Here is a 24,573-nt window from a genome sequence, read left to right as displayed (position 1 = left end):
TTCAATAAATTTTGTGGCTCTCAAATTTTGATACTTGTGAAATTACATGTATGAAGACAAATGCCAGGATAAAATTCACCGAAACAAAAACGTTCTTTCTCGAAAAATTTCTGCTTGGAAACAACAAAAAGAGCCCGGTTAGCTCAGTCGGTAGAGCATGAGACTTTTAATCTCAGGGTCGTGGGTTCGAGTCCCACATTGGGCGCACAGTTTGATCTTCTGATATGTATTTGGATTCGAACATACTGTATCTCCAATTTCAAATACAATTCCTGTGACCTCACCAGAGAAAGCCATAAGATCGTGACAGTGCATTTGTAAGGGCTCACACTTTGTACAAGACTTTCTCAGATATGCCAAGGTAATACACAGAATAAAGGCTACGCATTCCATTGACAATTGTTCATCTTGAAAACCAATTACCTTTAAGGTTGCGTTCAATAAATTTTGTGGCTCTCAAATTTTGATACTTGTGAAATTACATGTATGAAGACAAATGCCAGGATAAAATTCACCGAAACAAAAACGTTCTTTCTCGAAAAATTTCTGCTTGGAAACAACAAAAAGAGCCCGGTTAGCTCAGTCGGTAGAGCATGAGACTCTTAATCTCAGGGTCGTGGGTTCGAGCCCCACATTGGGCGCAAGGTTTACTCTTCTGATTTGTCGTTGGGGGACATTATGATTCAAATATACTGTCTGTCCAGTTTCAAATACAATTCCTCTGACCTCACCAGAGAAGGGCATAGGTTCGTAACTGCTCACGCTTTGTACAAGACTCCCTCAGATATGCCAAGGTCGTACACAGAATAAAGGCTACGCATTCCATTGACCGATTACTCATCTTGAATAGAAATTACCGTTAAGGTTGCGTTCAATACATTTTGTGGCTCTCAAATTTCGATACTTGTGAAATTACATGCATGAAGACAAATGTCAGGATAACATGCACCGAAAGAAAAACGTTCTTTCTCGAAAAATTTCTGCTTGGAAACAACAAAAAGAGCCCGGTTAGCTCAGTCGGTAGAGCATGAGACTTTTAATCTCAGGGTCGTGGGTTCGAGTCCCACATTGGGCGCACAGTTTGATCTCCTGATATGTATTCGGATTTGAACATACTGTATCTCCAATTTCAAATACAATTTCTGTGACCTCACCAGAGAAAGCCATAAGATTGTGACAGTGCATTTGTAAGGGCTCACACTTTGTACAAGACTTTCTCAGATATGCCAAGGTAATACACAGAATAAAGGCTACGCATTCCATTGACGATTGTTCATCTTGAAAACCAATTACCTTTAAGGTTGCGTTCAATAAATTTTGTGGCTCTCAAATTTTGATACTTGTGAAATTACATGTATGAAGACAAATGCCAGGATAAAATTCACCGAAACAAAAACGTTCTTTCTCGAAAAATTTCTGCTTGGAAACAACAAAAAGAGCCCGGTTAGCTCAGTCGGTAGAGCATGAGACTCTTAATCTCAGGGTCGTGGGTTCGAGCCCCACATTGGGCGCAAGGTTTACTCTTCTGATTTGTCGTTGGGGGACATTATGATTCAAAGATACTGTCTGTCCAGTTTCAAATACAATTCCTCTGACCTCACCAGAGAAGGGCATAGGTTCGTAACTGCTCACGCTTTGTACAAGACTCCCTCAGATATGCCAAGGTAGTACACAGAATAAAGGCTACGCATTACATTGACTGATTCCTCATCTTGAATAGAAATTACCGTTAAGGTTGCGTTCAATACATTTTGTGGCGCTCAAATTTAGATACTTGTGAAATTACATGCATGAAGACAAATGTCAGGATAACATGCACCGAAAGAAAAACGTTCTTTCTCGAAAAATTTCTGCTTGGAAACAACAAAAAGAGCCCGGTTAGCTCAGTCGGTAGAGCATGAGACTTTTAATCTCAGGGTCGTGGGTTCGAGTCCCACATTGGGCGCACAGTTTGATCTCCTGATATGTATTCGGATTTGAACATACTGTATCTCCAATTTCAAATACAATTTCTGTGACCTCACCAGAGAAAGCCATAAGATTGTGACAGTGCATTTGTAAGGGCTCACACTTTGTACAAGACTTTCTCAGATATGCCAAGGTAATACACAGAATAAAGGCTACGCATTCCATTGACGATTGTTCATCTTGAAAACCAATTACCTTTAAGGTTGCGTTCAATAAATTTTGTGGCTCTCAAATTTTGATACTTGTGAAATTACATGTATGAAGACAAATGCCAGGATAAAATTCACCGAAACAAAAACGTTCTTTCTCGAAAAATTTCTGCTTGGAAACAACAAAAAGAGCCCGGTTAGCTCAGTCGGTAGAGCATGAGACTCTTAATCTCAGGGTCGTGGGTTCGAGCCCCACATTGGGCGCAAGGTTTACTCTTCTGATTTGTCGTTGGGGGACATTATGATTCAAAGATACTGTCTGTCCAGTTTCAAATACAATTCCTCTGACCTCACCAGAGAAGGGCATAGGTTCGTAACTGCTCACGCTTTGTACAAGACTCCCTCAGATATGCCAAGGTAGTACACAGAATAAAGGCTACGCATTACATTGACTGATTCCTCATCTTGAATAGAAATTACCGTTAAGGTTGCGTTCAATACATTTTGTGGCGCTCAAATTTAGATACTTGTGAAATTACATGCATGAAGACAAATGTCAGGATAACATGCACCGAAAGAAAAACGTTCTTTCTCGAAAAATTTCTGCTTGGAAACAACAAAAAGAGCCCGGTTAGCTCAGTCGGTAGAGCATGAGACTTTTAATCTCAGGGTCGTGGGTTCGAGTCCCACATTGGGCGCACAGTTTGGTCTTCTGATATGTATTTGGATTCGAACATACTGTATCTCCAATTTCAAATACAATTCCTGTGACCTCACCAGAGAAAGCCATAAGATCGTGACAGTGCATTTGTAAGGGCTCACACTTTGTACAAGACTTTCTCAGATATGCCAAGGTAATACACAGAATAAAGGCTACGCATTCCATTGACGATTGTTCATCTTGAAAACCAATTACCTTTAAGGTTGCGTTCAATAAATTTTGTGGCTCTCAAATTTTGATACTTGTGAAATTACATGTATGAAGACAAATGCCAGGATAAAATTCACCGAAACAAAAACGTTCTTTCTCGAAAAATTTCTGCTTGGAAACAACAAAAAGAGCCCGGTTAGCTCAGTCGGTAGAGCATGAGACTCTTAATCTCAGGGTCGTGGGTTCGAGCCCCACATTGGGCGCAAGGTTTACTCTTCTGATTTGTCGTTGGGGGACATTATGATTCAAAGATACTGTCTGTCCAGTTTCAAATACAATTCCTCTGACCTCACCAGAGAAGGGCATAGGTTCGTAACTGCTCACGCTTTGTACAAGACTCCCTCAGATATGCCAAGGTAGTACACAGAATAAAGGCTACGCATTCCATTGACCGATTGCTCATCTTGAATAGAAATTACCGTTAAGGTTGCGTTCAATAAATTTTGTGGCACATTATGATTCAAAGTTTCAAATACAATTCCTCTGACCTCATCAGAGAAGGGCATAGGATCGTGACTGCATTTCTAACTGCTCACGCTTTGTACAAGACTCCCTCAGATATGCCAAGGTAGTACACAGAATAAAGGCTACACATTCCATTGACGATTGTTCATCTTGAAAACCAATTACCTTTAAGGTTGCGTTCAATAAATTTTGTGGCTCTCAAATTTTGATACTTGTGAAATTACATGTATGAAGACAAATGCCAGGATAAAATTCACCAAAACAAAAACGTTCTTTCTCGAAAAATTTCTGCTTGGAAACAACAAAAAGAGCCCGGTTAGCTCAGTCGGTAGAGCATGAGACTTTTAATCTCAGGGTCGTGGGTTCGAGTCCCACATTGGGCACACAGTTTGATCTTCTGATATGTATTTGGATTCGAACATACTGTATCTCCAATTTCAAATACAATTCCTGTGACCTCACCAGAGAAAGCCATAAGATCGTGACAGTGCATTTGTAAGGGCTCACACTTTGTACAAGACTTTCTCAGATATGCCAAGGTAATACACAGAATAAAGGCTACGCATTCCATTGACGATTGTTCATCTTGAAAACCAATTACCTTTAAGGTTGCGTTCAATAAATTTTGTGGCTCTCAAATTTTGATACTTGTGAAATTACATGTATGAAGACAAATGCCAGGATAAAATTCACCGAAACAAAAACGTTCTTTCTCGAAAAATTTCTGTTTGGAAACAATAAAAAGAGCCCGGTTAGCTCAGTCGGTAAAGCATGAGACTCTTAATCTCAGGGTCGTGGGTTCGAGCCCCACATTGGGCGCAAGGTTTACTCTTCTGATTTGTCGTTGGGGGACATTATGATTCAAAGATACTGTCTGTCCAGTTTCAAATACAATTCCTCTGACCTCATCAGAGAAGGGCATAGGATCGTGACTGCATTTCTAACTGCTCACGCTTTGTACAAGACTCCCTCAGATATGCCAAGGTAGTACACAGAATAAAGGCTACACATTCCATTGACGATTGTTCATCTTGAAAACCAATTACCTTTAAGGTTGCGTTCAATAAATTTTGTGGCTCTCAAATTTTGATACTTGTGAAATTACATGTATGAAGACAAATGCCAGGATAAAATTCACCGAAACAAAAACGTTCTTTCTCGAAAAATTTCTGCTTGGAAACAACAAAAAGAGCCCGGTTAGCTCAGTCGGTAGAGCATGAGACTTTTAATCTCAGGGTCGTGGGTTCGAGTCCCACATTGGGCGCACAGTTTGATCTTCTGATATGTATTTGGATTCGAACATACTGTATTTCCAATTTCAAATACAATTCCTGTGACCTCACCAGAGAAAGCCATAAGATCGTGACAGTGCATTTGTAAGGGCTCACACTTTGTACAAGACTTTCTCAGATATGCCAAGGTAATACACAGAATAAAGGCTACGCATTCCATTGACGATTGTTCATCTTGAAAACCAATTACCTTTAAGGTTGCGTTCAATAAATTTTGTGGCTCTCAAATTTTGATACTTGTGAAATTACATGTATGAAGACAAATGCCAGGATAAAATTCACCGAAACAAAAACGTTCTTTCTCGAAAAATTTCTGTTTGGAAACAATAAAAAGAGCCCGGTTAGCTCAGTCGGTAGAGCATGAGACTCTTAATCTCAGGGTCGTGGGTTCGAGCCCCACATTGGGCGCAAGGTTTACTCTTCTGATTTGTCGTTGGGGGACATTATGATTCAAAGATACTGTCTGTCCAGTTTCAAATACAATTCCTCTGACCTCACCAGAGAAGGGCATAGGTTCGTAACTGCTCACGCTTTGTACAAGACTCCCTCAGATATGCCAAGGTAGTACACAGAATAAAGGCTACGCATTCCATTGACCGATTGCTCATCTTGAATAGAAATTACCATTAAGGTTGCCTTCAATACATTTTGTGGCGCTCAAATTTAGATACTTGTGAAATTACATGCATGAAGACAAATGTCAGGATAACATGCACCGAAAGAAAAATGTTCTTTCTCGAAAAATTTCTGCTTGGAAACAACAAAAAGAGCCCGGTTAGCTCAGTCGGTAGAGCATGAGACTTTTAATCTCAGGGTCGTGGGTTCGAGTCCCACATTGGGCGCACAGTTTGATCTTCTGATATGTATTTGGAGGACATCACGATTTGAACATACTGTATCTCCAATTTCAAATACAATTCCTGTGACCTCACCAGAGAAAGCCATAAGATCGTGACAGTGCATTTGTAAGGGCTCACACTTTGTACAAGACTTTCTCAGATATGCCAAGGTAATACACAGAATAAAGGCTACGCATTCCATTGACGATTGTTCATCTTGAAAACCAATTACCTTTAAGGTTGCGTTCAATAAATTTTGTGGCTCTCAAATTTTGATACTTGTGAAATTACATGTATGAAGACAAATGCCAGGATAAAATTCACCGAAACAAAAACGTTCTTTCTCGAAAAATTTCTGCTTGGAAACAACAAAAAGAGCCCGGTTAGCTCAGTCGGTAGAGCATGAGACTCTTAATCTCAGGGTCGTGGGTTCGAGCCCCACATTGGGCGCAAGGTTTACTCTTCTGATTTGTCGTTGGGGGACATTATGATTCAAAGATACTGTCTGTCCAGTTTCAAATACAATTCCTCTGACCTCACCAGAGAAGGGCATAGGTTCGTAACTGCTCACGCTTTGTACAAGACTCCCTCAGATATGCCAAGGTAGTACACAGAATAAAGGCTACGCATTCCATTGACCCATTGCTCATCTTGAATAGAAATTACCGTTAAGGTTGCGTTCAATACATTTTGTGGCGCTCAAATTTAGATACTTGTGAAATTACATGTATGAAGACAAATGCCAGGATAAAATTCACCGAAACAAAAACGTTCTTTCTCGAAAAATTTCTGCTTTGAGACAACAAAAAGAGCCCGGTTAGCTCAGTCGGTAGAGCATGAGACTCTTAATCTCAGGGTCGTGGGTTCGAGCCCCACATTGGGCGCAAGGTTTACTCTTCTGATTTGTCGTTGGGGGACATTATGATTCAAAGATACTGTCTGTCCAGTTTCAAATACAATTCCTCTGACCTCACCAGAGAAGGGCATAGGTTCATGACTGCATTTGTAACTGCTCACGCTTTGTACAAGACTCCCTTAGATATGCCAAGGTAGTACACAGAATAAAGGCTACGCATTCCATTGACCGATTGCTCATCTTGAATAGAAATTACCGTTAAGGTTGCGTTCAATACATTTTGTGGCGCTCAAATTTAGATACTTGTGAAATTACATGCATGAAGACAAATGTCAGGATAACATGCACCGAAAGAAAAACGTTCTTTCTCGAAAAATTTCTGCTTGGAAATAACAAAAAGAGCCCGGTTAGCTCAGTCGGTAGAGCAGTCGGTAGAGCATGAGACTTTTAATCTCAGGTTCGAGCCCCACATTGGACACATTGGCTTAAACTTCTGATTCATCTTTGTGGGACATTAGAATCAAAATGTGCTCTATTCCCAGTATTAAAAACAATTTGTGTGAACCTGTCAATTATGGCCACGGGATCACTGCAGTGTATTTGTATGTGTTCATGCTCTGTGAGTTTTTCAGGTATGTCAAGGCATCACAGAGAATAAAGGCTGTGCATTCCATTGAGAAAACAAAGACAAATTTTGTGATTATGAAATATCAAGAAATTTGTGACGTTAGATGCATGAACTCAGGTGTCAGAACAACGTATATCAAAAGAAAAGTTTTTTTTATTGAAAATATTGTGCTTTGAAAAGACATGAGCAGTCTGGTCAGCTCAGTCGGTAGAGCATGAAATGTTTAACGTCAGGGCCGTGGGTTCGAGCCCCACATTGGGCACAAAGGTTATGCTTTGGAGCCATTTTTGGGGATATTAGGATTCAAACGTAATGTATGCCCAGTTTCAAATATGTTGTACACCTGAATTTGCCAAACTTGCCATACAAGGCCGCAGGATCAGGGTCAACTGAATGACCAGCCCAGTTAGCTCAGTTTGCAGAGCATGAGACTGTTAATCTCAGGGTCGTGGGGTCACGCACCACATTGGGTGCATTGGGTGGGTGTAGCCGTTTTTAGGGGACATTTACTGGGATCAAATGCAAGCACTGTTTCACAATATGTAGTTCTTTGCATTGCTTTTTTCCCCGATTCTATTGTTGGGAAAACCAACAAACCAGCCTTCACTTTTATTTTTTATCCGAGGTTCATTCAATACATAGCTTGAAAAATTAGTACTTTTACCAAGCAAGAGCAGGTACAGAGTTGCCATACACTCCGTCAGAAATGCTTGTCGGATGCTTGAATAGCTTCAGAAACCCCATCTCCCCACACCTCTCTGGTGCTGGATTAGAGGGGCCTGTGTACAGTCATTTGTATAACATTCTGAAACTGACAATCAGACATGCCCACCTTACACAGTGATTGGCCAGCTGTGCACAGGTGAGAAAATTGTCAGGATTTGAACCTCTCTCTCTAGCTCTCTTTTTACATTCATTACCATTTCAGTCACTTGTGTGAACAACAGCATGCATAATTATGAATGCCTTCCAGGAGAGAATGTCTAAAAATACATGGAAACAAGATTTTGGCTCCCTCTCTTTGATGGCTGGCTTTTCACTCTGCCTTTGAGAATATACAACTGTAAAAACCATCAATATCATTGTGTATGGACAATATGTTGTACAAACCAGTTCTGACTGACCATAAACCGTTCTTTAATTTTAGGGTTGTGGATTCAAGCCCCACATTGGGTGCAAAGCTTATTTTTGCGGAATGGGGGCAGTCCATTGGCACAGCAGGGGTGCCAGTGTAGGGGTTCTTGCCAAACAGGTGCCTGGTAAAAATGTTGAACGTTGTTAAACCTTTGCTGCAGTGCAACATGACGTCATCCACCACGGTGTGGCGTTTGCCAATTACATACATGGAAGCCTACATTCCTGGTGAATTACTATGTAATGTGCATACCATATTTCGACGGTTTACTTCAGGCCCTTCATGACAAAACATAAAACACTTAATCCCTGTGATAACTGAGTTGTAAAATCCTGTCTTTGAGTGTTACCAATTGTGCAGTTTTATGGTGTCTGAAAAGCTTTTAAATGTATAAATCTGTTACTCCAACTGGACTTCCTGGATGGTATTTAATTGTCTCACCAGTGCCTTAAATAACATGCCCCCACCAATGCAGCTGCTTGCTTGCCACTTTTAATGCTGTTTTTGCTGGTAAGTTGTCAAAGAAGGCCACATGTGTACTTGTGCACTTAAGAAGGACTGTGTTTGAAAAATGAAAAACTACAAACTATTTTGGTAAAATAAAAAATGTATACATTGTCATTAGGATGAAAATAAACCCACAAATAGGATCATATATTGGTGGGAGTCTGATCCTTGGTATATTTATTGTCACAATAACCAATAAATTATCAGCTGTTATGAGCACAGGACAGACCTTCAACTAACCTTAGTCATTTCTAAGACTTGAACACAATGTGCTACAATTGGGAGAGTGTGAATACTAGTTAGCAAACAAGTAGAGCAGTTGAAATATATAGCTAAAACTAACTGATAAATGGTTACAACATCCAGATCCAACCACTCCAAGTAACAGTAGTATATATGCAAACTTGCTGCCACCTTTATATAATTAATAGTGTTAAATAACATCTAGTTTAAAGATGAATTCAAGAACTCATCCAATAGGGCTGTGGGGGTATGTCAGTCAAGTGATCTTAAGAGACCATTGTAATAGAATTATATAATCTCATACTATTACATAAGTATATTACTACAATTACAGGACAATAATAGATGGGAAATTATTATCAGTTATTCTTAGTGGTTTATTACACTCTTACAGTAAAAAAGTAAACATCCAGAGCATTTTAAAAGGGTGTGCTTATGTATTCACATTATATGAAAATAAAGTAATTAAAAAAAATAAAAAATAAACTAGTTCAATTAAAGCTGACGAAGGAAACATTTCTGTATGAAATGAAACAGTTGTTGAATGATCTAAAACCCAAAGTATTTTCAAGGGAAAGAAACATAATGGACTGAACAACTTAAAATCGGTGAAAAATGCCTTTTACAGTGCTGTGTTCTCATTAATAGGCTTAAAAACAAATGAAACTCAAATTGCTGTTACACACCAAAAATATCTTACTCATAACAATATTCAAACTGAAAAATCTGACACAAAAAGTAAAGTACTTGGCTCTCACATGACAACAACAAAATACTGTCCCAATCAGTATTTAAATAGGACATGAGGCAATTGTGATTATCAAAGCACAATACTGTCTACTTCAAAATATGTCACGATGTCTTGTGCAAAAAAGCAGAGAGCTAAAGGAAGACATTCATTTTATAATCCTCTCATGTCTCTGTTAACGCTGTTTAGTCAAGTAAAACCTGCATGAACTTTTCGTAATTGTGTATAAGTACACATTTTCAGCACTGGAACAACCACAAAACCAGCAATGGAAGTGTTCTCCTTTAGTCAAAGTTGACCACTGTAGTAATTTTATATCAATCCCAATAATTTTAAAAGATTTTGTTTGAACGTTTCTGAACCTTTCTGTGTTTTCATGGAACTCATCTCATCCATGTTCCCCGACTGATCCCGCTAACAGGGGGCATCCCGGGTGGCAGTGGAGGCGGTAGCTGATTGTGTCCTGCGGTTGTAGGTGGGGGGTACCCACTAGCTAAACCGGATGCCATCCCCATGACTGAGGGCGGCGGAGGTGCAAGCAGGTAGCTATAGGCAGAGAGTGGGGGAGTGTGATAGGCCGTGGTGCCTGGGGGGTAGGGGTGGTAACCCAGTGGTGGGGCACAGGCCTGGGGTACAGTGGTGTAACAGGAGCCCTCTGTCTTCATCATGGACTGGAGCTTCTGGTAGCCTTCGCTGGACACCAGGGAGCTAGAGGTGGGAAGGTCTATTGGGGGAGGAGGTGGAGGAGGTGGGCAGTGGGGTAAAGGTGGGGGGTTTGGTTTAGAAGGGAGATCTGGGGTGGGTGGATTGGAGGAAGGGGGTTTATGATTGGTTGGAGAGAAGAGAGATGCAGTGATGCATGTTGATTACAAGATTGCTGTTAGTTTACATCTTAAAATGAGTGAAACATTTTAAAAGATTTAAAATGCAATGTTGGGGTGTTTATCACCACACGCCACACACCACATACAAAGGCCTTACTAATATGAGGAGATCAGTGCTTGGCCTGAGAATGAAGGCCATTAGTGTGGAGGCTTTGGGTTGACTTAGCAGGACTGGTCAGGCATGTGAAATGCCATTTCTGTTATTAGCAGACTTAGATGAACATGGCTGGAAGTCATATCTTATCTGAGCACTAATGTCTACTGGACATGGCTCTATTGCATTCCAGCTCCCTCTGGAGACAATCCACTGTCATTCTAACCAGTGTGTCAGTGGACATGTGAGCGTCATGATCATGGCTCACGCTTGGCTTTTTTCTCCACTCTGCTTTCTTTAAGGGGCAGATCTTATTTCTACCGGACCATCTCGCACCTCTGAAGTGTGAAATTCACTTTACTCACTCAAAGTTTGTTACTACATTGATCCTCACTGAGACGCGAAAATTTCTTTTTTAATATGATTAAATTACGCAAAAAATGACAAGTGTGAGTGCTTCTGACTGGAGATCTGAACATCGGCAAAGCTGGTGTGAACAGAACATGACACAGCTGCATCCAGTGGACATATCTTTTCTAACAAACATTCCTAAGAGCCTCTAAAAATGAACCTAATACTGAAAGGCTGCATGTATTCAAGACAATATGAAGCCTTGGATAAAGTAATTTGAGACATTTACATTTTTTTTTCCAGTATTAGCAAACTCACTGCTGGTACTTCCTGTACATGCCTTAACATATGTTGTGGTGTAGTAGCATCATGTCAAACTGCCCGATTTCACTAAACAACCAAACTAGCAGTAAAATCAAAAACCATGTGAGTATGACTGATCAAGTGTTTAATAGGAGTTAAGAGTAGGAGACACTGACCTGGATTCATAGAGACCAGAGGAGGAGGGGGGGGGTGGAGGAGGAGGAGGAGGTGGTGGAGGTTCTAGATTTGGTAGCTCTAGAAAACAAAAACACAATAAAAAGGGAAGACATTAAGATTAAGAAAAATTAAAAAAAAAAACAATGCATAAATTACAGTATGGATTGATGAGCTTTAACTGAATTGTGAGTCCTTCACTGTTTTGTATCTGATAGCTAGCTAGCTATCAGATACAAAACATAGTGAAGAATTTATACTTACTAGTGGCCTTGCTGTCATCTTTGGGAGACGGCTAAAAAACAATGAAAAGAAAAAAAAAATTAATCAGAGTCAGAAAAAGTACCATTTAACGGATAAAATGAGATAAAACACACATGCTAAAACAGGTTGAGATGTGTTCACCACGAGTCTGCTCACCTGGGCTGGTCTGGGTGGTCTGGGGCTGGTCTGAGGGGAGGCTTTCTTGGTCAGTGGTGGGACTGAGGGAGACAGGATGGAAGGCGGTGGGGGGTTTTCCCCAGTCCCAAGCCCTCCATCAGGAATCTGCTGCTTGGCCTGAGAATACAAGTCCAAGATCTGATGGCAGATATCTTTGAGATGGAGGAGAGACAGAGAGAAAAGGAAAAGGAAATAGAATCAAGAGGCAAGATCAGAAAATCTTATATAACATACATATTATAAATAGAGTGACAGTATTCCCACTACCTTCCAGCACCTCCACGGGCACGTCATGGACAAACTGCTCCCACCAGCGACGGGACGACTGTTTGGACGTCCACTCCTGAATGTCGAATTTAGAGAGACGACCAGCCAAATACATGACAGCCACTGCTACGATCTGCGGCTCCCACTGCAGGACCACCATGGTGCAAAGGCTGGGGAAGGCAGCAGGGGACAGTATTATTATTATTATTATTCCCTTGTACACATCTGTTAGTCTGCTAACATCTGGTATATAATACATTCCACAGAGTTGCAGTAGAAGGCAAATTTAAAATGAATATGAAAACAGGAAAGAGTAAATGTACTGAATAATGACATAAACTTTTAGTATTGTATTGAACCTTAAAATTCCGGTTTCAGCCAACCCTCTGTGTATACTGTTCTTTGAGCTCACCTGTCATTCACAAAGGTCCAGGCCATCTGAACCAGCTTCTGCACCTTGTTCTTGTCACCTAAAAAAAAACACCATTTATTTCTCTATCAGCTACACATTCTACATTGCTATTTAACCACACATCCTGACAGACAAATTTGAAATCACCCTCTACTCAAAAACATGCTGCTTGTTTTTTCTGCTGAAGGGAGAGCGTTTCTCTGTGCTCGTCTCAGTTTCAGATGTGGACCTACCAGCAGGATTTTTGTGACATCACAAATTTGGTGCCAATCATAGTCCAGTATGCTACTGATGGACGTTTCAGGGAAGTAGGAAACATCTTAGATAAAGATAAAACTAACATTTTTTGCATATTCATATATTCTAGATTTTTCCATGAAGATGAAGACGTAGATGTCATTTTAATAATTTTTAAACAAGGTAATTGAAGTTTTTCAGGAAAAAAACATAGACACAGATTCTTTATATTTTAAGCAAACTAAAGAATCCTTACCATCAAATGACACAGTCTTGAGCATGCGTAATATTGATTTTGCCCAAGTGGCCCAGAAATGAACAAAGAGACAGATGTACCTTTAAGCTGCTTTGCATAGCGCAGCAGGAACTGGTAGGGGTGCTCCACCTGCAAGTCAAACTTTATGGTCTGCAGCAGGATGCGCTCCAACACCATCACCTCCTCCTGTGGGGGAAAGCAATGTTCCTTGAGCAAATTGCGACAGACTTCATAAGAAAAGACTCTCCAGCTTTCCACAGATATATACAGTTACAGTCTGCTGGTTGTCTGTCAAAATTCTGAAGTTACGAGAAGAGGCTGTCTGTAGTGTGACTACATGAAATGCACATTTTTAGTAAATGCAGGATATAAAACTCATCTACAACATCCTCTGACATTTGTGGATTGATGAGCACATCCTATCACATGCAAAAGGCAAATCAGCTTAGGGAGCAAATGCAAAACATGTTTTTCACTTTCATTATGGCTAATGAAGCTTTCTGTAAATAAATAATGTGTAGTTGATGCTGATACAGCACAAATGATGAATTGTTAAGACATATTTATTACACAGTTTGGAGTACTAAGTGTCAGAAAACATGGGGAAAGAGAGGGGAAGTTTATGTGTGTATATATACACACACACACACACACACACACACACACACACACACATCAAAGCTTACTGGCTGGAATTGAAGTGGCGACATTGTGGCTACATGTTAAGCATTCTAGCTCATCAGAATACATAATCACAAACTATAAGCAAATAAATTGCGCTGCACAGGCTTTATAGACAACCTTAAAAAAACAACAACTTTTCTTTCAAAGGAAGTCTTCAATCCCATCTTCCCTCAGTCGTTCTACTTTGTGTATGAAGTTTCTTTATTTTAACTGTGACAGAATGTCCTGTACCTGACAGGAGTCTTATGGAGGATTGTTTGCTTCTTGACAAAGTGACAACATCAGCATACCTATTCATGTTATTTCCATTCAGAAAACTAAGACAAACTATAACTGCTATGTTTGAGGATAGTCTCGATTCTACTAATTTAAGCAAAAACAATACTTGAGTTGTTTTGTTTGTCATTTCTGCTTAATATTTTTGGTTTTCACATAGAACATGTCTTACAAAGTTAAATGACCTAATCTAAGTTTTCCCAGCACCACAGACACTGACATTAAGACACTCAGTCTTAAAGACACTCATTAAGACAGCTGTATTAGCCTATTTTGAAAGACGTGTGTAAAAAATTAAGAAGGTTTGTAGATTTTCACTTACAAAACACTGAGCTGTTATAGAGAAAATGCCCACAAAAGACAAAACTAAACACATTTTTGAGTCTCTGTCTCCCAGTTTTAATTTCCCAGCATTCCAGCATTTTCAACAAGACATTACTGGTCATGTCATGATAAAAGGATTTCTTGTTACAAACCTTGGGATCATCTCCAAACTGTGCAAACTGGATGTCGTTGAGCAGGCTGCGGGCTGTCTTGATGATGTCTTTGCATTTCTTCGGTGTTTCCTCCACTTTGCCTGCTAGGAAAAGGCAGCATCCTCCTGTCACCTACAGATACATGCACCAGGTTAGGAAGAAAAGGTACTATTTCAAAATGTATAGTAAATTCCATTTTCACAGCCTATTTGAGAAATTTATAGATGATGCTGAGGAAGAGTTAATAGTATGAAAGAGATTACTTTATAGTGCGTTACAGTTCTGTATTTCCTCTTCCGGGAATTTACAGAAAACATTAAAGGCTTGAGGTTAAATGTATGCTTAATGGTACAAATGTGCACTGGTTGCTTTGTGGAATATCATAGTGTTGCCATACATCCCGGCTCTGTTGATTTTTCACAGTGTATAGATCAAGTTTCATCATAAACCCAACAAATGGTGGCACACAAATCTCCAGGCTTGACATGGATGAAAGAACTGTTTACTTACATATCTAGGGAACTGCTTGAAGGAGTGGAACATGTAGAAGCGGTGGAAATAAACAATTCCAGTTGCCAGTGTTTCATAGTGCCTGCAGCCACAGAGATTAAGAAGTCTGACAGCAGAGTTTTTAACAATAGTGTACAGTGGTCACTTCTCTAATTAGTCTCAGCACAACATCACAAGAATATGCAAGAATCCTTTTCCAAACCGTTTCCAAGGACGACTTCTCAGATGGTTCTGTGTAACAAAACCTTCTGGCACGTCAGGTTAACTTGGTCTTGCTAGAATTTTAGTTTGTCAAGCCAGAAGACAGGTTCACAGTTTTTCAAGTCTATCTTAAAACAGCACTCAGGTGTCCATATGAACAGTGAAAGAGGTTTTCTTCGCTGTAATCATTCCTCCTGTTCATACTGGCTATTAAAAGATCCCCTTCAAATGTGTTTTCAGTGTAAGTGATGGAGGCCAAAATCCACAGTGTGTCAACACAATCATTTTGTGCAAAAATGTATTTAAAAGTTGATGTGAAGCTTATATGAGGCTTCAGCAGTCTGAGTTAGTCATGTCAAGTTGATATCTGCCACATTTACAGTCTTTTTGGCATCAAATTCCCTCTTTGTGTTTCATCAGACAGTGTTTCCCTGTTGAGCTGTGGTGGAAGTATAGTAACAAAAAGAGGAACTCTGGCACTAAAAAAGACTGTAATGTTGGAAGATATCTACTTGATTTGACTCATTTGGACACTGAAGCTTCATATTAGCTTCAGATAAACTTTTAAATACATTTTTGCACAGAAGGACGACTGTGGATTTTGGTCCCCAACACTTCCGTTGTAAGTGCATTGTGAAGGGATATGCTATGATTGGTAGCTGCAGTTTAACTAGCATACACACATCTAATCTAATTTCTTTCACACACAGTAAAGGAAGATGTTCGCAACACATTGGCAATTTATACATTAGTTTACTGTTTTGAACGGTCTAAGTGCACAACGTAGCCTTTAGTCTGCAGCATAACACCAGACTGTCAAATGAACCATCCATAGAAATGTGTTTCACACACCAGCTCATCTGTTACACAGTGTAATAACGTAAGCTGTGTGTACCAGGTGATTCAATCACCAGTATCTGTCATATAGGTAAAAATGATAGTATATTTTCCAACAAAAGGATACAGCCCAAGCCGTGTGCCCACATCAAAGATGAACCGAGCCCCTTCTCTCCGGTACCGGGCCTCAGTGGCAGGGTCCAGTCCCTCTGACTGCGACGGGGTGTGGGCCAGGTCCTTTTTGTCCCAATACCAGCATGGTTTGATGTGGTCCAGGGCGGCCGGGTCCCTCCTGTCCCAGAATAAGCAGGGTCTGATGTGGTCCAGGGTGGCCAAGTCCTTTTGGTCCTGCTAGCAGCAGAACTTCTTGAGCCTGGAGTTTCTCTTTTCCGGGTGTAGTGTGTTGAAGAAAACAGCATTTAAGCTGCTAGCTGCTATTAACGTTACACCTAGTTACTGTGCTGAAATGCAAGTGACAAAACCAATTACTCCAAACCGAGACAAAATGTGTTGAAACTAACTCCCGTTGCCTTTAGACAGTAATTGCAGCAATAGATAAATGTGAAGTTTATAAGAGAGGCATTCCCACTGATGTAGAAACAGTTAAATATATTAGATGTGCTATAGTAGCAGCTGTGTACTCCATCCAAACAAAGACCACCGGACTACACTGGAGCCTTATTTGTGATTGACAATGTTTGAACCAATGATTGTAGCGCAAACATTACCATATATGGTCGTTTTAATCTTTCTAAAAGTACGCGTCCAGTTGCAACACGCGGTGGGACGGAACTTGTTAAATTTACATAAATCAGCAGTTTTCAACCAATCGCTGTTACGTTCTGTTGCCCTATAACCAATCGGAATGCCAGGAATCGGTGTTGTTTTTGTGGGCGTATATTCATGGCTACTCCAATCAAATGCGAGAGTCAGTCAAGTTAGGTTTCAGTGCAGGCAGGAACAGAGGAACTGCTGCTGTCACTTAAAAAAAGGTAATGACTGAATCGCAGAAAAATGTTTATGGTTTTGGTTTTGTAAAGTTGTGACTTAGTGTTCAGTGCTGTCTCTATGTAAATGCGTGTGTGTGGTTTAGAGGCAGTTGTGTTTTAGCAGGCGAGGCTAACCAATCCAGCAGATTAGCTCCTTCTAAAAACTCAGGCTGATCCTTTATGACTTGACAGCTTAGCAGCTAACAGCTAGCCTGGTAAGGTTTAGTTCGTGCAGCCAGTAGAGATGGATGAGCTCTGCAGCCTGCTCCAGTTACGCCTCTGCTCGGATGGGCGTGATGCCTCTATGCTAGTAAACTAGCTACTGGCCTAGTGGGAAAGCTGCAAATAACCTGAGGGGCGAACTAGTAACCTAGTAGGCTGTCGGCTTGTAAATGGTAGGAAGATAAAAAGTCTTGTTAATACCTCACCTAACAAATATCTAAATATTAACACCAGCTTGCTATAGTGAATATATGGAAAGTAAGCACTGTTTAAACGGATTCATTTTAATATACAGTTTGATGACATGTAGTTACATGTAATACTTACTACAAAGGAGCTGAATTTTACACTAAACAAACCAGTCAAGACAAACCACACTGACATGCTAACTGAGTCATTAGCCTAAACAACACTAGGTGAAGCTTTATTCTATTACATTGTTATTTTATGTATGGTTACTTGGTTCATTATAGTGAATACTGTCCAGGTAAGCTTTGCTATGAACACAAAAGTTTTGTCTGCATGGTCATATACATTTTTAAGCAATATTGCTTCCAAAAATGCCTTAAAGGACGGGTTCACAATTTTTCAAGTCTTTCTTAAAACAACAGTCAGGAGCCTAAATGAACATTTCTTGCTGTAATTATTCCTCCTTTTCATACTGACCATTAGATGATCCCTTCATAATGCACTTACAACGTAAGTGATGGGGCACAAAATCCACGGTCCTCCTTCTGTGCAAAAATATATTTAAAAGTTTATCTGAAGCTAATATGAGGCATCAGCATCCAAATGAGTCAAATCAAGTAGATATCTTTCAACATTACAGTCTTTTTAGTGCCAAAGTCCCTTTTTTTGTTATTATTCTTCCACCGCAGCTCAACAGGGAAACACTGTTGGAGGAAACACAAAGAGGGAATTTGATGCTAAAAAGACTGTAAATGTGTCAGATATCCACTTGATATGTTTAACTCAGACTGCTGAAGCCTCAGATAAGCTTCAGATAAACTTTTAGATGCATTTTTGCACAAAATGACTGTGGACACACTGTGGATTTTGGCCTCAATCACTTACATTGAAAGCACATTTGAAGGGGATCTTTTAACAGCCAGTATGAACAGGAGGAACGATTACAGCGAGGAAAACCTCTTTCACTGTTCATATGAACACCTGACTGCTGTTGAAAAATTGTGAGCCTATCCTTTAAACAGTAACACTTTGTACATAATGTGACTGATTTTACAGGTTTCAAAAAACTAAATGTTTCATCGGCTCTGAGACCTATCTGTGGTTGTCTGCTAAACCACATGTTCAACATTGATTTCCTGAGAGTTCACTTACACAGTCCTCTGTTTGCTATTTTGAAAGAGAGAGAGAACAACTAGTGCACGAAGAGAGGGATAAGGCTGGTGTGTGTTAATTTAGATTTGTCTTATAGTCAACAAATTCAATGAAAATACCAACATAAACAACTTCCCGACTTCCTACCCTGTCTGACACCCAAGCCTACTGCTTCCTACTGAAGACATAACAGGTTACAAATTCAGTTTCTTTTCAAAGGGGGCTCATTAATGTCCACCTGGACATTGTAGTTTTATTACACTATTTTCAACTACAAATTATAACAAATTAATATGCATCTGATTTGGCTGACAGTAAAAGTATATGATTTTGACAGCGTTGACCTACGATTTATGGCCCTCTGTGGTTTTCAATAAAAGTAGTTCCTGTTTTGGGGTTAAAAGTGAAATATAGTGCAATATATATGTATACATATATGTATACTCCACTGAGTTGTGACTTTTCTTGTTTTTAATCTGCATCCGTGTACCTTTTATGAATTCATGTACATTTGGTGAACAGTGGCTGTAGGTTAGGCTGTAGGTCTTGTAGGTTACTGGCTTTGGAGCACAGTGACAACTGCTACTGAATGTCACTGAGCAGCTGTCTAGTGTGTGAGTGCTTGCGAGAGAGTGAGACAGAGAAACATTGGGTCTGTCTGCTGCTAGTGCGAAAAGTGGATGGACTTTCTGTTAGACAGAAAAAGACCCCAACTGCCAAAAATGGCCTCAGTCACTTCCTTTGCTTTGGTAAACTGTCTGGATTGTGAAATGGTGTGTGTGTGTGCGCATTTGTTTGTGTGACAGAGAGAGAGAGAGAGAGAGAGAGGGAGTGGGAGAGGGAGAACAAGTGGGGTGAGCAGCTGCACAGGGAAGAGGAATTCATATTAGTCGTGCTAAGGCCTGTAGGGAATTGAATTGGTCCGTATAAACTGGACATTGACACCTGGTATATTTAGAGGTGTCATTTTGCTGGTGTAAAAGCTGTTGGCCTAACACTGTAACTAACCCTACTTAATGAAATATCAGTGTGTCACTGAAGTGTTGGGATGTGTGTTATCAGAGGGACTAGTGCTGGATCGGTATACCACTTTTAATTTCCTGTACGATATTAATTATTCATGTACCACTATACCGGCGCATAGCCTGAAACAATTGCTGTAACTCTTCAATAGGCAGCAAAACATATAATATTGTTCACAGTGAAGAGATGGTTTTAAAAAATCCGACATAGACCAAAAGACTATATATTGCAAAGTTTGTCGAGCCACTGTTGTTGCTGGTGGTGGTAACAGTAGCAACTTACTCCATCACCTCAGCAGAAAAACATGTGTTGGAACACCGACAGTGTCATCAGATTTGAGGCAGCCAAGCAGTTGCGCCAGTGAAACAGTGAAGCCAAAGGGTCAGACATCACTTGAAGAGGCATTTGCTCAGGGCACTGCATATGATAGGAAAAGTAAGCAATGGAGCGACATTATAAACGCAATAACAATCCACCTATGCGAGGACATGGTCGAGAAAGACGGGTTCAGAGCAATGATTAAAACACTGGATTCGAGGTATGTCTTACTGGGGTGAAAACATTTCAGCCAGACTGCTATCCCAACATTTTACCAATGACACCAAAGCAAGCTGGAAGCAGAGCTACGTACGTCGCCCACTTTTCTACTACAACAGACCCGTGGTCAAGTCACACAATGGAGCCATACCTCAGCATAACGGTGCACTTCATCAGTGATGACTGCGAGTTGCGCAACCACTGGACCACACTGGAGAAATAATTGCACAAGGCTTGAGAGGGGTGCTTGATTTCTGGGGACTGGGAGGGGAGAGGCAGGGGCTTGACCAACATTGTGAAGTCAATCCAGCTTGTTTTTACAGGGAGAAGTATAAAAGATGCCCACATAGAATGTGCAGTTAGTGTGTGCAAAAAAATTGTTTGTGCCTTTTCGTACTCCTGGAAAAGGAAGAGGGACCCGGCCATTGCGCAGGATGAACTGGGCCTGGCAAAGCACCAGCTCACAACAGATGCCTACTAGGTGGGGATCGCAACAAAAGATGATCCAAAGACTGATTGAGTAGGAGAGAGCCGTGAGTCGGGTGCTGAAAAGAAAACAGGGCACTTGGTGCCCAGCTGGCGGGACATGGATGTGCTGGAAGCAGAAAACAAGGTGTTGAGCCCTCTTCAGGAGTTGACAGATGCCTGTCTGGTGAACGCTATGTTAGCATCTCATACCTCAAGCCAGTACTCCATCTCTTCAATTACACCATTCTTGCTGAGGGAGAAAATGACACTCAACTGACCAAGGACATGAAGACAACCATTCTAACCTACGTGAATGAAAAGTACACAGATACTGGCACAGATAACCTGCTAGACATGGCATCTCTTCTTGATCCCTGCTTCAAAACTACCTACATCAAGCATGAAAAGGTGGATAACATCAAAGCTAGAGCAGTAGAAGAGATCAAATCACTGCTGACAGAGCAACAGGCAGACACCACTGGCACCTCATCAGTTCTCCCAAGGCCTGTAGCAACAGCAGCAGCAGGTGAACCTGAGGTAAAAAGAAAAAAGACTGGCTAGCTTTTTCAAAAAGCATGGCAGCAGCAGCACAGCTGAAAGCAGAGCAACTCTCTCAGATGAGGAGACTATTAAAGTGGAGCTGAGAGGCTACCTGCAGACCGTGGAAATCGACAGTGACACAGACCCTTTGGAGTGGTGGAAATGCCACCAAGCAAAATATCTCTTGTGTAGCAAAGCTAGCCAGGAAGTATCTGTGCATTCCTGCCACCAGGGCCCCATCTGAGAGAGCTTTCAGCACCGGTGGGTACATTGTCACCTGCCGCAGGTCCGCACTGAAACCAGATGCTGTGGACAAGCTGGTTTTCCTGACACAAAATTTGTAATGTCTCGACGAGCTTCAGTTACCAAAGCCTGTATTTGTAAGGGTGATCTGTGCAGGTGATGTTCATTATGTTTCCTGCATACGTACCAAGATGTTGGCATTAAAGGATATTATTACTGTGAGTTGAAATGTGGATTGTATATTTTTTCAGTGGAAAACAAGAGCATTATAGCCCTTTGAATACTTGAATACTGTTCCTTGAAGGATAATATCAATGTAAATTAAAATTTGGAACGTTTTGTTTGTTAAACGGAGAACCAAGGGAATTGTGACAGGGCAACAGCCATTTTAATACTTGAATACCTTGGCTTGAAGGATAACATAATGTAAATTAAAAGGACAGTTGAGATTTTTTGAAGTGGGGTTGTATGAGGCAGTTTTCCATAGTCAGTGTATTATCTGCAGTATATTTGGGTGAGCATGCTTCCAGTTTGGAGAAGCAGACAGGAGTAATGGCATGGAAGCTTAACACCCAAATACTGTGGATGGAGCCACCTAAAAAAAGATAAAAGACACAACATTGTTCCTGTTACTCTGGATAATTCACAGACCTCACTGTGAGCAGTTTTAGCAGGGACTATTTCTTCTGTAGAAAGTAGTTCCAATGAAAACAGTTAACAGTGTATTCAGTTGATTATTGGGAGCAACAAGTTTTATTATGTTTTATACAAGTTTCTGTGTAGGTAGTTTTTGATACTGTGAGCACCACGTGTGAAATTTCATTCACTGTATTTGGGTAACACCAAAGGTCACAGACACAGAAATCTCAAACATGTAGACAAAAAGAAAACAAAACTATCTGGTTACAACATACCAATAGAAGGAAATGATAAAGCAGTATTATTTATATATTACCTTTTCACAAAATGTTTGTGTTGCATTCCTGTTATAATGTAGCATAGCATGATACATTATCCTACCATAAATGACAACTTTTAACTTCACCAATCTTAACTCAAGGTCCAGCTCTTTCCAGAGTTGTCAACTGCAACCCACAAGCTGAGCCAGCTATTATGTAATATTTTAGTTCCACTATAATAGTGTATTATTCACTAATCTAATCTATGTCACTTGTGAGTGTAGAGGTTCATTCTTGGCCACACAGCTCTTCACCAGTACTCCATGCTTTGCTCACCAAAGTATAAATAAGGCTGATGTAAAACTCAGTAAACCTTCTTCTTGGAAGAAGCCTCAGAGGAATGGTACACTGATTCCACAGACTCTTTCTTAGAAATACTTAGAACAATGAAAAGGTGACGTGTGGCTCTGGGCACTTATTAGAGCCAGCCTACCTGTCTGCTTTGTCTTTGTGGTTTGGGGCAGAGTGGATCAGAGATTACCAAGGACATTAGAGAAACTTCATTGATTTATTTTTTTCTTTTACAAATGTCCAGAACTTCTTTGATCAATTTTAGAAAGTTTTACAAATGAAGTTAAAAGTCTCATCTCTCAGTTTGATTTGAATGAAATTTGAGTTTCACACAGTAAGCGTGATTTATTGGTGATATCTCAAAGTAAGTCCTGGTATGAAAGGTTAACAGTAATAATGATGTGTCTTCTCAGCACCAGTTGTCCATCCAGCACCATGGGAAAGAAGAGTCGAGTGAAGACTCAGAAGTCGGGCTCAGGAGCCAGCGCTGTGGTTTCCCCAAAGGAGATGATGAACCTCATCTCTGAACTGCTGCAGAGTATGTTTATCTTCAACTTACACGCTCAGTTCACCTTCACACTGCAGGTTCTGTGGCCAGCAACTGATAATGTTATATGTGCTTCACAAAGTCTATCATTTACTGTACTGAAAACATTCAGTTCAATTAATGTGTGTAGTTAGTGGTGCTTTGTTATTTCATTCTAATATTATGACCCACCGCTTATTTATAGCATGGCAGTTTATTGTTTTAGCAGCTGTTTTGAAGTCGCTGTGATCTTCGTCCTAATGTCACACCTGCTTGACCAGTCATGATGGACAGCGATGCTGGCGACCACTGAAAGTACCTGGAACTCCGTTTAGTATCATCATCTTAGCAGAACCACAATTCAGTTCCAGGAACTAGTCCCCAAAGCGAGTGGACACAAGCAGAACCAGTGCCAGTGAATACACCTGGCGGCACCCTAAACATTGATGATTCAAATCATCTGTCAAGAAGCCCTCAAGTCAAATCTCATTTTGTCTGTCAAATTACAGAATTAAAAAAAATTACAAATTATTATTATTTTTTAGTCCTGTAATTGCACACAGAGCAAGACAGGATAACAGCAGGTGATAAACTTCTACAAACCTTGAATCTTGTCTCATAATTACTTAACTACAAGTGTGATTGAGATGGAGGGCGGTGCAACTTGTTTGTGTTTGCTGCTCTGATGCAGTCTGTTCTGGTGCTGAATGTTAGCAAAGTCTGCTTAACTACTATGAACCAGACGCTGGTAAAATCTCCCCTAGTGTCGTCCAGTGTGATCGACTCTTCAGCTGACATAGCTGTCAGCAGCCACACAGGAGAGGCTCTCTGTTGTGCGCTAGCATTTTAGCTATGACCCTTGCACACTAAGCTGCTGCACACTGTCATGCGGCTCAGCTGGAAAAGGACTCTAGTGAGCCTGCTCTATGGGCCCAAAAATGCAGAAGTGAGCCAGAAACGTGAAGATTTTTTTCAGCTTATGAACCACTGAGCAACTTTCAGAGGAATGGATGGGGTGCCATCTTGTAATGCGGTATCCCCTCAGTACATCCACGGTTTTAAGTAGTTGGAGGAGAACAGTACAAGGAAATCCTTCTTTCACAAGTGTAGTAATGCTGATAACAGTTGACACAAAGTAGGAAGTCACATGCCGCCACAATGTCACAAGATAAAATGCTAGACAGCATAACTGTGATCAGTTACCCCCATCAAATCAACAGCCTGTTACTACATTGTGAGGCTGTGTAATAAGATAAAATATATGTAAAAG

At 40.5% G+C, this 24,573-nt stretch overlaps 1 protein-coding gene, 15 non-coding genes and 1 pseudogene across 17 annotated transcripts in view; 16 read left to right on the top strand and 1 right to left on the bottom strand.

Annotated features, from left to right (window-relative positions):
- The first annotated feature begins 132 nt into the window (after window positions 1-132).
- trnak-uuu lies at window positions 133-205 on the top strand. Its single transcript has one exon. It is a non-coding gene; the product is annotated as a tRNA-Lys (tRNA).
- A 363-nt stretch (window positions 206-568) lies between these two features.
- Window positions 569-641, top strand: trnak-cuu. Its single transcript has one exon. It is a non-coding gene; the product is annotated as a tRNA-Lys (tRNA).
- Window positions 642-1,002: 361 nt separating this feature from the next.
- On the top strand, window positions 1,003-1,075 carry trnak-uuu. Its single transcript has one exon. It is a non-coding gene; the product is annotated as a tRNA-Lys (tRNA).
- Window positions 1,076-1,438: 363 nt separating this feature from the next.
- On the top strand, window positions 1,439-1,511 carry trnak-cuu. The gene has a single exon. It is a non-coding gene; the product is annotated as a tRNA-Lys (tRNA).
- Window positions 1,512-1,872: 361 nt separating this feature from the next.
- Window positions 1,873-1,945, top strand: trnak-uuu. The gene has a single exon. It is a non-coding gene; the product is annotated as a tRNA-Lys (tRNA).
- Window positions 1,946-2,308: 363 nt separating this feature from the next.
- Window positions 2,309-2,381, top strand: trnak-cuu. Its single transcript has one exon. It is a non-coding gene; the product is annotated as a tRNA-Lys (tRNA).
- Window positions 2,382-2,742: 361 nt separating this feature from the next.
- trnak-uuu lies at window positions 2,743-2,815 on the top strand. Its single transcript has one exon. It is a non-coding gene; the product is annotated as a tRNA-Lys (tRNA).
- A 363-nt stretch (window positions 2,816-3,178) lies between these two features.
- Window positions 3,179-3,251, top strand: trnak-cuu. The gene has a single exon. It is a non-coding gene; the product is annotated as a tRNA-Lys (tRNA).
- Window positions 3,252-3,823: 572 nt separating this feature from the next.
- On the top strand, window positions 3,824-3,896 carry trnak-uuu. The gene has a single exon. It is a non-coding gene; the product is annotated as a tRNA-Lys (tRNA).
- A 363-nt stretch (window positions 3,897-4,259) lies between these two features.
- On the top strand, window positions 4,260-4,332 carry trnak-cuu. The gene has a single exon. It is a non-coding gene; the product is annotated as a tRNA-Lys (tRNA).
- Window positions 4,333-4,704: 372 nt separating this feature from the next.
- Window positions 4,705-4,777, top strand: trnak-uuu. Its single transcript has one exon. It is a non-coding gene; the product is annotated as a tRNA-Lys (tRNA).
- A 363-nt stretch (window positions 4,778-5,140) lies between these two features.
- Window positions 5,141-5,213, top strand: trnak-cuu. The gene has a single exon. It is a non-coding gene; the product is annotated as a tRNA-Lys (tRNA).
- A 361-nt stretch (window positions 5,214-5,574) lies between these two features.
- Window positions 5,575-5,647, top strand: trnak-uuu. Its single transcript has one exon. It is a non-coding gene; the product is annotated as a tRNA-Lys (tRNA).
- Window positions 5,648-6,021: 374 nt separating this feature from the next.
- On the top strand, window positions 6,022-6,094 carry trnak-cuu. Its single transcript has one exon. It is a non-coding gene; the product is annotated as a tRNA-Lys (tRNA).
- Window positions 6,095-6,455: 361 nt separating this feature from the next.
- On the top strand, window positions 6,456-6,528 carry trnak-cuu. The gene has a single exon. It is a non-coding gene; the product is annotated as a tRNA-Lys (tRNA).
- Window positions 6,529-9,332: 2,804 nt separating this feature from the next.
- Window positions 9,333-20,972, bottom strand: LOC122998522 (annotated as a pseudogene).
- The window catches only part of setd3 (SET domain containing 3, actin histidine methyltransferase), a 31,343-nt gene continuing 23,821 nt past the window's right edge, over window positions 17,052-24,573 (top strand). Inside the window, exons 1-2 of one of the 2 annotated variants that reach the window (XM_044374163.1) lie at window positions 17,052-17,156; window positions 23,191-23,315. In XM_044374163.1, coding sequence (XP_044230098.1) covers window positions 23,213-23,315 — 103 coding nt within the window. In that variant the 5' untranslated portion in view covers window positions 17,052-17,156; window positions 23,191-23,212. Of the gene's footprint in view, window positions 17,157-17,391; window positions 17,549-23,190; window positions 23,316-24,573 lie in introns of those variants that run through there. The other variant, XM_044374164.1, reaches the window with a different exon arrangement.

This window comes from Thunnus albacares, chromosome 15 (assembly GCF_914725855.1).
Source record: "Thunnus albacares chromosome 15, fThuAlb1.1, whole genome shotgun sequence".
NCBI classification, from domain to species: Eukaryota; Metazoa; Chordata; class Actinopteri; order Scombriformes; family Scombridae; genus Thunnus; species Thunnus albacares.
This window is presented reverse-complemented; position numbering and strand designations above follow the sequence as displayed.